Source organism: Tauraco erythrolophus, chromosome Z (genome assembly GCF_009769465.1).
Source record: "Tauraco erythrolophus isolate bTauEry1 chromosome Z, bTauEry1.pri, whole genome shotgun sequence".
NCBI classification, from domain to species: domain Eukaryota; kingdom Metazoa; phylum Chordata; class Aves; order Musophagiformes; family Musophagidae; genus Tauraco; species Tauraco erythrolophus.
In genome coordinates, this window is record NC_141496.1 from 41589069 (window position 1) to 41606345 (window position 17277).

General features: G+C 38.2%; 1 protein-coding gene across 1 annotated transcript in view; it reads right to left on the reverse strand.

The window, feature by feature from the left end:
• Nucleotides 1-17277, reverse strand: part of MSH3 (mutS homolog 3) — a 121663-nt gene that overhangs the window by 17496 nt on the left and 86890 nt on the right. The window contains exons 19-20 of the mRNA XM_086628956.1: nucleotides 15576-15690; nucleotides 12085-12242 (exon numbers count right to left, since the gene is read on the reverse strand). Of these exons, the coding sequence (XP_086485082.1) occupies nucleotides 12085-12242; nucleotides 15576-15690 (273 nt within the window). The remainder of the gene's footprint in view (nucleotides 1-12084; nucleotides 12243-15575; nucleotides 15691-17277) is intronic.

The following is a 17277-nucleotide window of genomic DNA, read 5'->3' on the forward strand; positions in this document are numbered from 1 at the left end:
ATATAAATAACTATCTTTTATTGACTGAAATGAATTTTCAGGCCTGATTTAAATGCCTGCAAACAAAATAGTTGGGTTTTTATTTACAGATTTTATGAAATGCCATGTAAGTAAACCAAAGACTGTTTTGTTAAATAGTAATTATTACATGTACCTAACACTGCAGATGCATGTTACTATGAAATGAAGAGACACGAAGCTAAATTAGCTACAAATACATGCATAACATGGCTTAATTTATTTCTACAGAGCTACAGAACACTGTCAGAAATAGTTACAGTTCAAACGTCCTGTGATATGTCCAAGACATAACTTTCCTAGAAAAACAGAACTAAATTATTTTCAATTTAACAACACTAACTACAATCTTTAGTTATTCTCTTCTTTTTCAAAAATAACATCTCCACATGATAGAAGACAGATGCAATGAATTTAATACACCATCCTATTTTCCCTTGAAAGCTGGGAGTAATTTACCCTAGAGGTGTAATTATACGACTATAAGCATAAACGAAAGGCTTAAGTAATTTTTGTTATTCTGGCAATAAACACAAACACAGTTAAGCAAGAACAAAACAAAACAAATTACTCTGCCATAAAGAAGTAACATTTCTGGAAATCACTTTTGGGTTCTTGACAACTAGTGAGTTCTGTTTGTCTGACTGTCATGGTTCCTTTCCAGAGCAACACAAACAATACTTGTTTAGCATATCAGTACATAAAATTCTTGTGTGGATTTGCCAGTCATTTGGGATTGCTTTGTATGAACAGTTCCCGACTTTCTGCACAATATATAAATTAATATGTATGGCAAAACCAGTAACCATTACACTACATATACATATGTAGAATAAGCAAAGATGTTAAAAAATACCCTTATCTTTCAGGGTCTAATTGCACAGGCAAATTGAGAGAATTTAGTTCTAGTCAAAGGAAAATCTGAATGACTTAAATTCAAACATTTACTTGCAGGTGTAAACCCTGCCCCCTCCCCCCCCCCCCCCAAAAAAAAAAAAAAATCCACAACGCATCAATCAAAGTTTTGGCCAAAACCAGGTAACGTACAGACCAGTTACTCAGCTGAGATAAGCTCCTCCGCAGTTTCTATTCAGCACTCAAATCTCCTGGTGATTTCTGTATTACACAGGACGCCTGCAGACTGCCCTGCCAAACACTGTTGTCACCTCTAGACTAGAATTTCGTAGCCTAGATTTTTATGATAAAGGTATGAAGAAGCTGACTAGCTGAATCTTCATGCCAGGTTTTGTGATTTAACTGATATTTCTAGGACAGACAAGAAGACTAATCTTCATAATCCTACCCTGTAAGCCTCAAAGAAATCAATAAAGCTTAATAAAGCAATAAATGGAAGCAAGGAATTTTTTAGTTTGGTGACTGGTCTTTTGAGTTAAGAACAACAAAGTTTGCATGTGATATAAAAATGAGAGGCAATATGCTATTCTGGCAAAATACTGAAGAGTTTATCATAAAGGACAATAACTTATTATTGCTAAGTATGTGAATGCACAAAACCTATGCCAGACCAGCCCAATGACCTGACTAATTTTGGAGGTTGTGGCCAGCATAAGTGTTCTAAAAAAGACACAGAAACCCTGAAACATCCCTGAAGTAATGATGCAGTAACTTTAGGGAGAGATTTTTCAGTAGATTAAAACAATAAAAAAGTTATGATTATGTAATCACCCATGTACAATTCCAAACATGGTACTTTTTTTTTTTTAAGATTTATTACAAAACAAAATGCAGATCCCCTCAAGGGGTGAAAAGCAGTACCATTATATTCCACTCATAGAATAAAGAACTAACAGTAAGATGGGACAGGCCCATTTAAGACATAAAAGCTCTCCACGTCTTTCCTGTACATTAGTAATAATTTTTAAATGTCATCAGCAAGCTGCCTCCTCAGCAATCAAGATTAAGTACATAGAGTAGCTTTGGATGGAGGATGTCCATTTCTTTATCGTGTTTAGTGAAATCACTGTGTAGGAAGAGACTACTAATGAGGAATGCTTCTAAATCATTTTCAAGTAAGTGAGTTCCTGGGCAGTCTCTTCAAAAACAGCTCATCTGTGAACTGAGCAATGCCTAAGTAGTAAAGAACATAACAAGCTGCCTTTCGGTCATAAACTGCTCTCTTTTTCAACCTTAGTTTGCCTACTGCTGTGCAAATAGCATCATTTATGCAGTGAAGCTTTGAAATAATGGAGCTTGTTACTTATTTATTATTCTAAATACAAAATTTTTCCCTCTGTGTCCTGCTCCTGTGCAGCTCTCTTCTACTGATCAACTGGCAAAACCATAAGGAAATTAAGTGCAACGTTATTTGCCTAGTTCCAAAAAGCTGGGAAGTTCTTTGCCACCAGCAGTTGGATCAATGGAACACTCATTTCCATCAATATTTACACGCACTATTTTGTTTTTCTTCTTAAGTGATTTACCTTAGATTTCAATTTATTGTGAAAAGCACCTGGAAAACATCTTCCACTCAATTTCCATTCCAATAGAAACCTTCTCTTTTTCCTGTTTCACATACCACTCCATCCTGTGCTTTCTAATTTTCTCAAGATTTCTTATAAAATTTACTCTTAACAAACCTTGGAACGTTTTAATCTGATAAAGTAAATTATGCAATTTTAAATCTTTCAAATTTTTATGATGATGACATTCCAATAAAGCAAATAAAAAAAAAAAACCAAACATCTAAATTTTGTTGCCCAAATGTTTGCAGGTGTTAACATAATATTTGCTTTCTGTTATTATTTTTAATAGTACTAAGATTTGTAATGATGCCATCGATATGTACATTTTACCCAGTTAAAGAAAAATAATATTTATCTAGAGAGAAAATAATGAGGTTCGTCTACTAGTTTCTTTCAGCTCCACACACTCTTGACAAAACAGTAATATGAGTTTGTCAAGTTGTCACAATTAAATAGCTGTTAAAGTATTTAGGGAGGTAACATCCAAAATACATCTATTATAAGACCCAACCTTTTTGAAAGTCAACTCCACCATTTAGCGATCAAACAAATAGATATTTTGAATAAAACATACAGAAAAAGCATCATGGCATGTTTGACGCACAGCCTTTAAAGAAACATGGATTAGTAAGGGCTGAGTTTTCTTGGAATTTTTTACTTCACTTTGAAGAAATCCTTCATCCTTAAACCATCTGCTAAGCTTTAATAGCAGTTCTTTCCAGGTTACCATCTATCTTCTAGATCATGACAGAGTGCCACTGTGTTACAAGAAAGCAGCCTCTAACTGGGATAAAAGAGCCTGGCTGGAGTGATGTGCTGGTCCGGGACTGATTGGTGGTACCTTGCTCACTGACATTCCTAGGCAAACAGAGCAATGCATGCACCTGGGATGTCTTTTCAAGGATAGATACAGTCTATTTAGAGATGTTTTCCTAGACTCTAAAATGATCAAACAGGTGAGGGTGTGAGCAGAGTCCCCTGAACTGTGAGGACATAGCTGATGCTTACATGAGTAGGTCCTGAAATGCAATTTTCAATAGCAGGAGGTGACCTTCACTTGGCAAGTCTCTCAGTAGCACTGTTGTCCCTTGTAGCCATCAAAATTCCTCCCCTTTACTGAATCCGTTGATCAACTCAGAATTGCCACTTTTGGGCAAGTTACACGTCTGGAACTGTATCTCGCTGGACTTGAAATAAAATGATCCAACTAAGTCCAGTGGCAAGGGGATGAAACTCCCTCATTATTTCAGTGTTGGATGAGGCTGACAGTTCTTGACCAATGTAGGAAACATTCTTTCCTCTGCCTCCTCCCTCTCCTTATGGACCCAAAGATCACAAAAGCTGAGAGCAGTTTCCTTTGTGTGAAGGACAATGAGGTAGGCCCCTGCACTGGCACCTGAAGACTGCCTTCAAGAACATGTTCGAGAAGCACAGCCTGAACCTAATGCTCTCTCTTGGTTTCCGCATCTGGGAACACAAGAAGACCGCATGCAAGCCAAGGACATATACGAGTACCTCAGCAGGACACCGCTGCTAAATCAATCGGAAGCATCAGGTCACTGTATGATGGCAACACCTTAAAGTCAGAGGGTCTAATTTATTCGGCTCTGCAACTTTGTCATGCCAAACAGACACATAAGGATCAGCTGCCTGAAGATTTCTGCACTCTAGTTTTAGTTGAATGAGCAGCTATTCTACTCATTCAAAACCACTATTCAAGGAAGAAGGACAGACAAGAAAATAGTAAAATAGCCATGTAACTTAAACCCTAGAACAGATAGATTCAGAATTTCACCTATGGTCATATCTATCTGAAAGACCCTATATATAGACATGTAACACAAGCTAGAAGAATAAAACCATCCCTCACTAGCCGAGGTGAGAAATCACCGTCTGTTTTCACGACATTTTCAGATGTACAACGGAATTTGAACTAAGTATCTCCTAACTATAGACTTAGCAATGAGGAGTGCTCTCCATGTTCTAACTACCTTTAAATGATCTGTTACAAGGATAAAATGTAGGACAAAGTTCTGTACACCTAAATACAGATCATATGATGCGCAGAGCCTATACCAAGACAATTGCCTTGAAATGCAGGCAACTGCATGCCTTACATAAAGCAAAAGAATTAAACTGCTGCTTACCTAGGCAACCTACCACTACCACCTGTTAACCTGTATTGTCAACCTCCTCCACCCCTGTTTTCTTAATATACCTTCTTAGACAATTCAAATTCTATTTCTTTGCAATCACGAAGAATTAAAGACATGCTGAGAATCGGCAAACAGCAAGATAACTCTCTTGAGAGAGATGAAGTGGATAAGAGGATAATCTACATGCATCTTACTGATGCTTCTGGTTTTTCCTTTAAACTTTAAGCACGTGGTACATAACCTGCAAGAGGCAATTTTCAAACGCAGTTGAAGCACAGTGCAATGTGCTAGTTCAGACAACTGAAGCTGCACCTTTAACAGTATACCCAGTTTGCCTGATGGTGTAAAACCTCACTGGAAGATATATGTTATCATACTGTGACTGTGCATACTTACATCTGATCACTGAAATAAGTGAAATAGCTTTTATTTTAACACAAGTACAGAAAGCCAGGCAGCTAAGTACTCTAGGAAGGAAATTCTTCTTTGTCCCTTTATCATCACCGAGAGTTGCTAGGAGTTGGTCTCTTTTACAGTATTCTTTCTAATGGTAGCTTGTGATTTCAATAAATTGTTTCTTGAAACCCTGAATACAAGGCATTTGGTAATTTGAACTATTAGCTTGTTTATTTGGACACATTTTACCTTCAAATTGTTATAACATTCCCTCATAGTTTTGAAAATTGACCCTCATGAAGAGCTACTGGTGACCTACAGGAAGCAGATTGAAGTTTTCTAGCTGTAAGAAATTAATCAACAATTGATTGTAAATGGGACCTCTTCAAAGGTCAGCTTTCTTCAGCAGCTAAAAATTATCCCTCCTGATGCACGATTATGTCAACAGAATTTCTTTCATTAGTTCCTCCATATGTGCGTGTCCACACTTGCTTTGTCTTTCTACACAAACACACAGAGAAACATCATATTAATTTCAATGTCTGAGTAACTATATTAGAAGAAATAACACAAATTGAAGATTAATTTAAAGCAAAAACTGAACTCGTTTACTGCGAAGAGTAACTTGGATAGGAATTTTAAAACATCAGAGAATGCTCAAATCCTACTAAAAGTCAATACAGACTGAGTACTGACTTTTCCAAAACTCTTCTATAACTCTAACAGTGATTAAGTTAAATTCTTTAAGCAAAGCTTGCATGAAAACATTATTGAAGAAGGAAAAAAAAAGAAGAAAATATCAACTAGCAAAACATCCTCAAAATATTGTGTCTCCCTCCATATTACATAGCTATCCCTTAAATAACGGCAATAGCGTATGGTCTGAAAAGTAGTAACTTTTTTGTACAAAAATGGTTTAAATTGACTCATAAAAAAAAATTGAAGTATGGAATTTCAAGTGAGAAATTGATACAAACACTTTAATAATACAGTATAGAAATTTATTCTAAAAATAGGTTTAAATAAAAACACAGAAATATGGAGAATGATTCAGTGTCTTTTAGTCTGATGTTATGAAGCTGGAGCCACCTAACTATAAAGCAAAATTTTTACTTATTTCACAACCTCTAGCACTCCCTCTTCCCACGACGAGGAACAAAGCATAGCAGTGGAAATAGCAAAGCTGTTTTTACACACAAGAAATTGCGAGATTTGAGAGAGTCCAGAGGGGCACTTAGAGACTTCCTTAAAAAGTGAACACCACAAGCAGGGTACTGTAGGAACTTACTCTTCCCTCACTCCAAGTTTTCAATTTACAGACTTGTAACAGCATATCATCTGGGCTTAGGGGTATGACGCAGTGGAAGATTCTCTGCCTTTCCCTCTCTTTAAGACGAAATTATCAATGCTACTCTGAAATGTTTAGACTAGCCTTAGCACTGTATTGTGTCTATACACCCAGTAATGAAGATGAATCATTCTTATTTCCACTGTACCTCTAAGCAAGACAACTCCTTTTGCATCTTTAAAAAAGTTTAATACAATGCAGTATTTGAAGTTAATTTAGACAAGTTATAACACATAAATACTAAATATATCCAGAGGAATAACCATAGTAGCAACCTTTCAATTTCCATGGAAACCCTACTTAGAACACAAGATACAAATCTTAGATGAATGTTAATCTCTTAAACCTATACAAATTTACACTTTGAAGATGCAGTCTACAAACAAAAAGAGAGGCTGCGGTATAAAGCACCAATATTAAAAAAAAAAAAATTAGCAAGCAGCAGAGCTGTTGGTGCTCCTGATGCACAGAACTCCTCATAGTCCGCCTGTAAAGTATCCCTCACAGCAGGAGTGCTATGCTAACAGCAGCTTCTACAAAACAACACACCGTGACAGAGACGAAAATAACTTAGAAACTGACATTTTCCCATGCAATGTTTTTAAAAGACTAAAAATATACCAAAGTTATCAACAAAAAAAACCCAAAACATTTTCCAGCAAGACACTTGCAGCCTGGAGTGGTAGTGCATAAAACGAGGTCTGCATAGATGTATTCTATTAAAAAAACAAACAAACAAAAATAACCCCCAAAACAAACACATAGAAGAAGAAAACAAAACAAAAAAGCAAAACTGGGGGCAAGTTAAGAGAAAATCTCTTATCTCCTCAAGTTCACTCCCTACCAGAGGAGAGTTCTTGGCAAAAGCTGAGGCTTTAAAAACACACATTCAGCCAGACAGAGCATTAAAGAAATAATGTAGGACATAACATAGGGCAGCTGACTTTATTGTTTCTCCAGTCAGGCATTAAAAACTATTATAAGGATAACTTCCAGAGCTAAGAAATACCTGGACTATAATACGACATTAACCTGGCCCGACAGTCTTAGATACTTTATGACTTTCAAGGTTCCCAGAACCCTAAAAAAAAAAAAAAAAAAAAAAAAAAAATCAAAAAACAACCGAAACAATACCCAAACCAAAAAAACCCAAATGAACCAAACCAGAGGTATCTACTCCCTGAACAGTCTCTCTACACCTTGAGCCTCTGAGCTGCAGAATCTGGTAAATTGCTCCTGTTATCGTTGCAGAGAGTGAAGTTTAAGATTTTGAGAAGGTGAGAATAAAGCAAGACTTAAGCAAAGACCAGGCTGGGCACTAAAGGCCACTTCGTGTCTACTAACAATCAAATACAGCAGGAGAGAAAAGTGCACTGACAATTCACCTACTTGGGGAGCATGGTTGTCATTTTTTGGATATGTAGAGCAAGGAATGCCTCCATACTCCACAGGCTGAAGCAAAACCACGACGCAAGTATTCTCCTAGACTTTTGTATGGGAAGGGAAGCTACAACTGAGTCAAGATGTAACATCCTGTCAGTACATCACAAATGAATAGTGCCTATCCCAACAGTACAATTGATTCCATCAAATTACATTATATAGAAGAGAGAAGTTTAAACAGATGCACAGTCAAGGAGTTCCACTGACAATCTTTTACAAATTGAAGTGACTATCCTGGATTTCTGAAGAAATGCAATACATAAAAGGTTAAGAGGAAGCAAAAAAGTTAACTAACACATGACTATTTCTAGCTCAATAACATATCTTCAGTTTCTTCTTAATATTAAGCCAATTAGTTTACTCTTAATTACCACTGCAATGACAAGAAAATAAGTAATTCCTTAGTATATTCATCTGGTGTTTGACATATTTCACATTAACGAAGAAGGGTATATCCATCTGAGCTTCCAAAGCTAATTTAGAAGCAGGGGGAGTGAAGAAAAATCAATCCCCTTCGCTAGAATCTGACTGGGCTCCAAATTAAATGGTCTGAAACCTCACAACCAGTAAGTAACACACTCTAGGTCCGCCTGGCTTCACATCTAAAGCGTAAGTTTTACCTTCAACCATACTACCTTCTCAGAACAGATATGAAAATTAGCTATAATGTAGAGAAAAGCTAAGTAGAATCACAGAAGAACACAGGGGAACAGGTGGAACTCAGATATCTGCATTTCAAGGTTTTCACACTGTAGAGGACAAAATCCAATTAGTTTCTAGTGAGCACTAAACAAAATGGCACTCCAAGTGACTGGTTCACATTTATTAATCTTTATGCAGAAATAATCCTGTTGCAGTCAAATAACAGTCAAATAAAAGTAGAGCAAAGGGAATACTAAGCTTAAGAGTAACAGACTTATGTGCATATGGTAACAAACTAACTCAGTGTGAACATCAGTTAAGTACTCTAAGTTCACCTACAAAACACAAAGGAAGACAAAAATAATCTTCAAATCGTTACTATCGTTGTAAAGTTTTTTCTGTAAAGTAAATCAGATCTTATGTATCTCCATGTCCCCTCAGAAAATGCTCATCCAATCAATCAGTCAATTACTTTCAACACAGGGTAGAGAAAAAAGTTAACCAATTTGAATTTTCAGCTCAAATTAAATTTGGAAAGATATTACAAATATTTCAGATTCTTTGTTAAAAGTTAACTCTGAAATCACAGAATCATAGAATGGTTAGGGTTGGAAGGGACCTCCAAGATCATCTAGTTCCAAACCCCTGCCATGGGCAGGGAAATCCTCCACTACACCAGGTTGCCCAAAGCCTCATCCAATCTGGCCTTGAACACTTCCAGGGATGGGGCTTCTACAACTGCTCTGGGCAACCTGTTCAAGTGCCTCACCACTCAAGAGTTCATTTCTCTTGATCTTGTCTTTAAGGTAGTGCTGAGTAATTTTTAAAGATCATAGGATTATAGAATGATTAGGGTTGGAAGAGACCTTAAAGACCATCTAGTTCCAAACCCCCCGCCATGGCAAGGGACACTTTCCACTACACCGGATCGCTCAAAGCCTCATCCAACCTGACCTTGAACATTTCCAGGGATGAGGCATCCACAACTTCTCTGGGCAACCTGTTCCAGTGCCTCACCACACCGAGTGAAAATTTTTTTCCTTATATCTAATCTGAATCTGCCTTCTTTCAGTTTAAAGCCATTGTCCATTGTCCTATCACTACACACCCTTGGAAAAAGTCCCTCTCCAGCTTTCCTGTAGGCCTCCTTTAAGTACTGAAAGGCTGCAATAAGATCACCCCGGAACCTTCTCTTCTCCAGGCGGAACAGCCCCAACTCTCTCAGCCTGTCTTCATAGCAGAGGTGCTCCAGCCCTCGGATCATCTTGGTGGCCCTCCTCTGGACCAGCTCCAGCAGCTCCATGTCCTTCTTGTGTTGGAGACCCCAGAGCTGAACACAGTATTCCAGGTGGGGTCTCATGAGAACAGACTGGAGGGGCAGAATCACTTCCCTCGACCTGTTGCCCACGCTCCTTTTGATGCAGCCCAGGATATGGTTGGCTTTCTGGGCTGCCAGCACACATTGCTGGCTTATGTTGAGCTTCTCATCCACCAGCACTCCCAAGTCCTTAGGGCTGCTCTCAATCCATTCTCCACTCAGCCTGTATTGTGCTTGAGATTGCCCCAACCCACGTGCAGGACCTTGCACTTGGCCTTGTTGAACTTCATGAGGTTGGCCCACGCCCACCCCTCCAGCCTGTCAAGGTCCCTCTGGATGGCATCCCTTCCCTCCAGTGTGTCCACAACACCACACAACTTGGTGTCATCTGCAAACTTGCTGAGGGTGCACTCAATCCCACTGTCCATGTCTCCAACAAAGATGTTAAATAGCACTGGCCCCAGTACTGGCCCCTGAGGAACACCACTCGTCACTGGTGTCCACTTGGACTTTGAACCGTTGACCAACTCTTTCAGTGCAACCATCCAGTCAATTCCTTACCCACCGAGTGGTCCATCCATCAAAACCATGTCTTTCCAGTTTAGAGATAAGGATGTCATGTAGGACAGTATCAAATGCTTTGAATAAGTCCAGGTAGACAATGTCAATTGCTCTTCCTCTATCCATCAATGCTGTAACCTCATCGTAGAAGGCCACCAAATTAGTCAGGCAGGATTTGCCCTTAGTGAAGCCATGTTGGCTGTCACCAATCACCTCCTTGTTTTCTATGTGCCTTAGCATATTCGCCAGTAGGATCTGCTCCATGATCTTGCCAGGCACAGGGGTGAGACTGACTGGCCTGTAGTTCCCTGGGTCTTCTTTTTTTTCCCTTTTTAAAGATGGGGGCTATGTTTCCCCTTTTCCAGTCATTGGGAACTTCACCAGACTGTCACGACTTCTCAAATATGATGGATAGTGGCTTAGCAACTTCATCTGCCAGTTCCCTCAAGACCTGCAGATGCACCTCATCAGGACCCAATGCCATCACAGAACTAGAATTTCAGGAAAGATATTTCAAGCACAGATACATGATTGTTGTGAAACTTACAACCATAAATACCCATCTCAAATGCCATCAACAACACAGAACTTTTGCCAATTAAAAAACAGACTAAAGAAAAAGGGGAAAAAACAGCTGCCTAATCTTCAGTAATATAAGACTGTAAAATACAAAAGTTTTGACAGTAGTCATAATCAGGGCTGGAGCACCACTGCTATGAAGACAGACTGAGAGAGTTGGGGTTGTTCAGCTTGGAGAAGCAAAGGGTCCGGGGTGATCTTATTGCAGCCTTCCAGTACTTAAAGGGGTGTCATGGGTTGATGTAAAGGGGTTCTGGAGCTTTACCCTGTTCCAGTGTAGTTTGGCACAGCAGCACTCAATGGTGGTGTAACTTCATTCAAGCCATGATAGTCTACTGTTGGTCTCCATCGAAACTACAGGAAAGCTGGAGAGGGACTCTTTACAAGGGCATGTAGAGATAGGACAAGGGTCAATGGCTTTAAATTGAAAGAGGGCAGATTTCAATTAGATATAAGGAAGAAATTTTTCACTCAGAGTGGTGAGGCACTGGAACAGGTTGCCCAGAGCAGTTGTGGATGCCTCATCCCTGGAAGTGTTCAAGTCAGGTTGGACGAGGCTTTGAGCAATCCGATGTAGTGGAAAGTGTCACTTCCCATGGCACGGAGTTCGGAACTAGATGGTCTTTAAGGTGTCTTCCAACCCTAACCATTCTATAATCCTATGATCTTTATAAATTACTCAGCACTACCTTAAAAACGAGATCAAGAGAAATGAACTGGCATTATTCTTTCTTTAAAAGACATGAAGTAAAGTGTGTTCAAGACTGACAGTACAGGAAGGACAGTAAGCATAGCATAGAATATACGCAGCCCCAAATTCTCAGTCTCAAATATTGTGAGTACACAATACTGTGTACTGACTGAGATGGGCTGAGATGTCCATTCAGGCAGATGAAGTTAGGTATCTGCATCTCAATCAAGACAGACACATTCACATTCTTATCCCTTAAAGAGTCCAAAACAAGTACCACAGCTTAGCAGAAAATCAGAATCAAAACCTAACAACCAATGCATGTATTTGAAATGAAAAAGGAAACTTCAAGAATAAATTCTAAAGTTCTAAATGAAAAACGAAATTATCCTTTGATACACACACCCCCCCCGCCACTCATAAACATAAAGCAAGTTTTGAAAGATTACCTGGTAAAAATACCATCCACAACACCAATTGTCGACTCTTCTGCAGGAACGTAAGAACCAATCTGTGCCATAACTGTGATCAATGCAACTTGCTTTATGTAGGAACTCTTTCCTCCCATGTTGGGTCCAGTTATTATCATGACCCTTTCACCATCTCCCTGGAAACATAAAACAGTGGTCAAATACATCATCCTGCACACAGCACTTTTGTAAGAAAGTCTGGTGTGTGTATGTGCTTAGAGGGATAAAGGACAAGTCCCCAGGTTTAAACGTTCTGTTTCTAGGTGAACAGCTTGCTTCGTTCTTGGAGTTCATCGCATTCACTTTTCAAGATATTATGAAGTTTCAGATGGATAAATTTTCCTAAGACCTCTCCAAGCAGGTGAGAGAGAAGCAATGCAACCAACTTTCTTTACACTTGAGCAAAATGTACAAAGTGAGGAGGAACCTTCCCTTTCTCCACCAAGGAGCCAAAAAAGCACTCCAAGAACTTTCTGTGCAATTTTCTTCAGAGTAAAGGAGAAGCTCATGAGCTCCCAGCATAGCCAGTGCTATCTTAACTTGGTTGTGATCTGGATCCCTCTCCATTTCAGAGTTCTCTTCGCCAAACAGGAAGAAGATCTGTCAGAAAAAGACTGGACCTAGATTTTACGCCCATTTATTATCACTTGCCTTGTACAACAGACACGTATTCAAACAGACTGGTTACAACAGGAAATCAAGACAATGCTGGGTTTGGCAATACTTAAATGCAACACAGATATTGTGAGCGGACTGTATCCAATCTCTGATTGATCAGTGTATCTAAACACTGAAATCCTACAGAAAATGAAATCAGACGCAAGAATTTGTCTCAGCTGTAAGACTCCCTACAGTATTGCTACGTGTCTATGGCTCCAGAATAAAACTGTCTTCCTCTGGGGCAAGACAATTGCTAATGCAAAATTAAAACCCATCAATGAATCTATAAAGCTTTCTCACAGCCTGAATCAAGACTAGGAAATTAAGTTATGCAAGGAGTTTAGACAACTAGATGAAAACCAACAATTGATGAACTAACCAAAAATCAGCATACTCCACTGTCCCATGAGAGAAGCACACAAGAAAGGACAAGCTGTGCATAATGAGCATTAGCCACACTACTTAGAAAACTTGGAACTGATCAGGTATTGTGACAACAAAAAGAAAAAGAAAAAAGAAATCTCCACAGAATAAGCCTCACTATCTTTACAGATTTGGTTTTTGATCGGGCTTTCATTCTGTTTATAGGGAGGCAAATAAAGTCCACATAGGACTATCACTTTTATATCATAATCCAGATCATACAGAAGATACATGCAATAAGTATTTATTACACGTGAAAAGCTGGTTAGCTTTGGCTAAGAAAACGCCATCCATAAGGAAGTCGCAATAAAGTCAAACCCCAGAAAATGCCATTATCAGGAATAAAGGATGGATGTAATAAAATGACTACATGGGAACAAAATTCCTAACATTCTAGTCTCCAAGGTGTAATTTCAATACTGCTACTAAAACTTCATCAGGGCCAGCATTTGGCTCAACACAACAGAATTTATAGATACTTAAAACCAGAATGAGTTCATCTGTTAAAATCTACAAGTTTCTTGCATGTGTTTGGTATCCCTCCAGGGTCGCCCCAACCATGTTGTGAGACCGGTGGCTGGTTTGCAAAGCCAGCTTTCAGAAAGAACATATGCTGTAACACCAGACCAGAGAACCCATCTGCCCTTACAATTGCGCACAACCATAAGGTAACGTCTTACTGAAATTTGAGGCTGAAGTTTATCAGTTGAAGTACTAAAAGAATCCATCAATATTTGGGGAGGAGAGGGGGAACAGAAAAATAAAATGTTTATTTCAGGGCACATCAAGAAAGCTTTTCCTAAAGTTAGATATTTGACAAGATTTCAGCTGAAAACATGACAGCAGATGCATTTTCCTGCTGATTCAAACACATCAGTTTAAAACTAGAGGCATTTTAATAAATTGGGCTCCCACCCACCTCTCTCAAAAAAGAGAGAACTGAAACCAACAGTAGAGGCAAGAGCAATTCTACCATGATCATTTGATTTTGTAACATTCAGCATTTAGAAAGCCAACATAAGAATGGGACTAACAGGGGAAAGCGCATGATGATTACTGAATGAAATGTTGATTTTTTCATAAATGCCATCTGTCACTTGTTTGGAGTTGACAAATAATTTTGAAAACATTCCCTGAAGTACTGCACAATATCTGTACCATTGTTCAGTATAGAACAGCATTTAAAAATATTTCCAGAGAAATACATGCACACTTGAATGGTGTTTTTCACAGCAGTGTTCCACACTGGTATGTTTCATACCTTTTCTATGTTTACTGTTCAAAAAGGCGGATATATAATTAGAATTAAGTTGCACACATATTTTTTATGTTCATTAAGAACAGAAACGTAGTATTTCAAAAGACAGAGAGGTAATATTTAACAAAAAAATGTCAAACGGACATGTAATTTAAAAGACTGATTCTAGTTTTTCAGGAAAAGGAAGAAAGAAATAAACTAAAACATGCTTATCAGAAACAGATGTGAAATAAAACACAGCAATGTTTCCTAACTATGGTAGTTGGATATTTATAGCAATTTTAGGTAATTTAGGTCATATAATTTAGGTAATATTGCATAGAAAATATTAAGAAGTAGCCCCCCCACTTTCTTTGACCTATTGACAACAATATCAAGCAAGTAACAGTCATAGTACTTTTCAATATCCTTCCCTGTTGTGCAAACCACAGCCAGAGGGAGACTTATGGGTAACATACAGCCTGCAAGCTACACATGTGGGATCTTTATCATATGTTAATATGAAAGGCTTTTTAAATGTGCAGCTACAGAGTGTGTACTTGATACTACAAAGTCAAGAGTCAGAATTCCAAGTCTGGACTGTCAGATTAACAAAGGCTGTATGAAATAATACTTCCAGAAAGAAAGGAAAACGCGTAGTAGAAAAATACCTAAAAAAAAATAAATCTGAGCTATCGTAGAATTAATTTGAAAAATTGAACTTGTGACGTTACACAGAAACCTAAGTTATTGCTATTTTGTATTTTAAAAAACTCCACAAATTTGAGATAAAATTATGACAAAATGCAAATTCCTTCTGATGATGCTGTTAAAAACCCTGTAATTATTAATTTGTTTTTCAAAAATAACCATTTAAAACTTTCATTTTCCTAATTTTGAGATCATCTTTCTTTTCTTTATGCCATTAGGTCTGAACAGGGTTGCAAAGAGAATGTCTGTCTTAAAGATATCAAAAAAAGGACAAAACAGATGTAATCATGCCTAGCAGTATCTCTCTGAAATGCAACCAAGTAGATAGTTGTACAATTAAATTATTCATTTTAACTTCCTGGCCAAGAAGCATATCCCAGATTCCTTTTGAATTCCTCCTTGAATGATTTTGAAGCTCAAAGAGTATCTCAGTACTTACTGAGAGGTTAGTGGTATTTGGAACGTACTGATCCTGTTCTCCCAGCAGTACATCAATCACAGGGTGCCTCCCATTTTTTATAACTATTTCTCGCCGATTATCTTGCACAGTTGGTCTGTAAAAAGGAAGAGATATTAATTTCAATGTTTATCATAACTGGTTATTTAGAACTACTGTAACTAAAGCCTGCAGGAGAGTCATCTGTGATGCATTTTTTGTGAAAAAAATACAAATGACAAAAAGGAATTATTGCTATCAAACATTTCATAGATTTCATAGATTTCTAGGTTGGAAAAGACCTTAGAGATCATCCAGTCCAACCGTCCCTAGTCCCCCATTAAGCCATATCCCTAACCAGTACATCCACCCTTTTCTTAAACACATCCAGGGATGGGGACTCAACCACCTCCCTGGGCAGCCTATTCCAGTGGCTGACAACCCTTTCAGAGAAGAAATTCTTTCTAACATCCAACCTGAACCTCCCCTGACTAAGCTTATACCCATTTCCTCTTGTCCTATCACCCACCACTAATGTAAAGAGCCCTTCCCCCACCTCCCCACCATCCCTTCTCAAGTACTTGTAGGCCGTAATCAGGTCTCCCCTCAGCCTCCTCTTCTCCAGGCTAAACAGTCCCAACTCCCTCAGCCGCTCCTCATAAGTTTTATTTTCCAGCCCCTTGAGCAGTTTAGTCGCCCTTCTTTGGACTCGCTCCAGGAGCTCAATATCTCTCTTAAAGCGAGGGGCCCAAAACTGGACACAATATTCCAGGTGCGGCCTCACCAGTGCCGAGTACAAAGAGTTCCTTCATTTTCTTCCTTTCTTTTTAAGACTTCCCTCATTTCATTCAGTTATAAAAATATAACAGCAGAATAGATAAAGAAATTTTAGAGTACTTTCTTCATTTTTTTCATTACCTAGGGAATGTTTTCAGTCATTTATGTGTATTCTAAAAAACTATCAAGAATTACAAAATGAACAAGCAACAGCAAAACCCCCAAACTGGAGGTCACTTTGCTTTCTTCCCAGCACTGCGCCAACTTCTGCAAAGCGCCATCTTTTGCAGATATAAATCATATTTTCAGAACTATCTTGCTGATTGACTGGTCCAGCCTGTTACTGCATTAAGTCCTAATAAGAGTATGGGGAGTAAAGAAAATAGTCCAACTATGTATACTATGATTGATAACACATTAAATGATACAAATTAAATACTACAGTATGACAGAGCTGTAACTCTCCTATAAACATTAGCAGCTCTCATAATCTGACAGCAACTCTCAAACACGTACAAGAATCAAACAATAACTCTCTAGAGAAAGAGCTTAATATTTAAGCTGAAACTGTTTAAATAACAGTACCTTTTTAGAAATTAATATGCAAAACAGATCGATACTACTTTTTTTCTCATCTCCAAACCACGTAAAAAGAAGTTTTGTCTCAAATGCTTCCACCTTAGCTACAAATTTGTCTACATGTCTACTAATATAACATGTATAATTCTACATTAAATATCTCCATTTCTGAAAAGCTCCACTTCCAAGAGTTGCGTGCTCTTCACAGAAGAAAAAATGCAAAAGAAGCGAGTTCCATTAAATTATGACTATGATTTATTTTTATTCTCAGCAACCTAGGTTTACTTTTTCATTGTAAAATGACGTGTAGCATTCAATGGAGAGTAAATGTGGCTTCATGTCTCAGCAA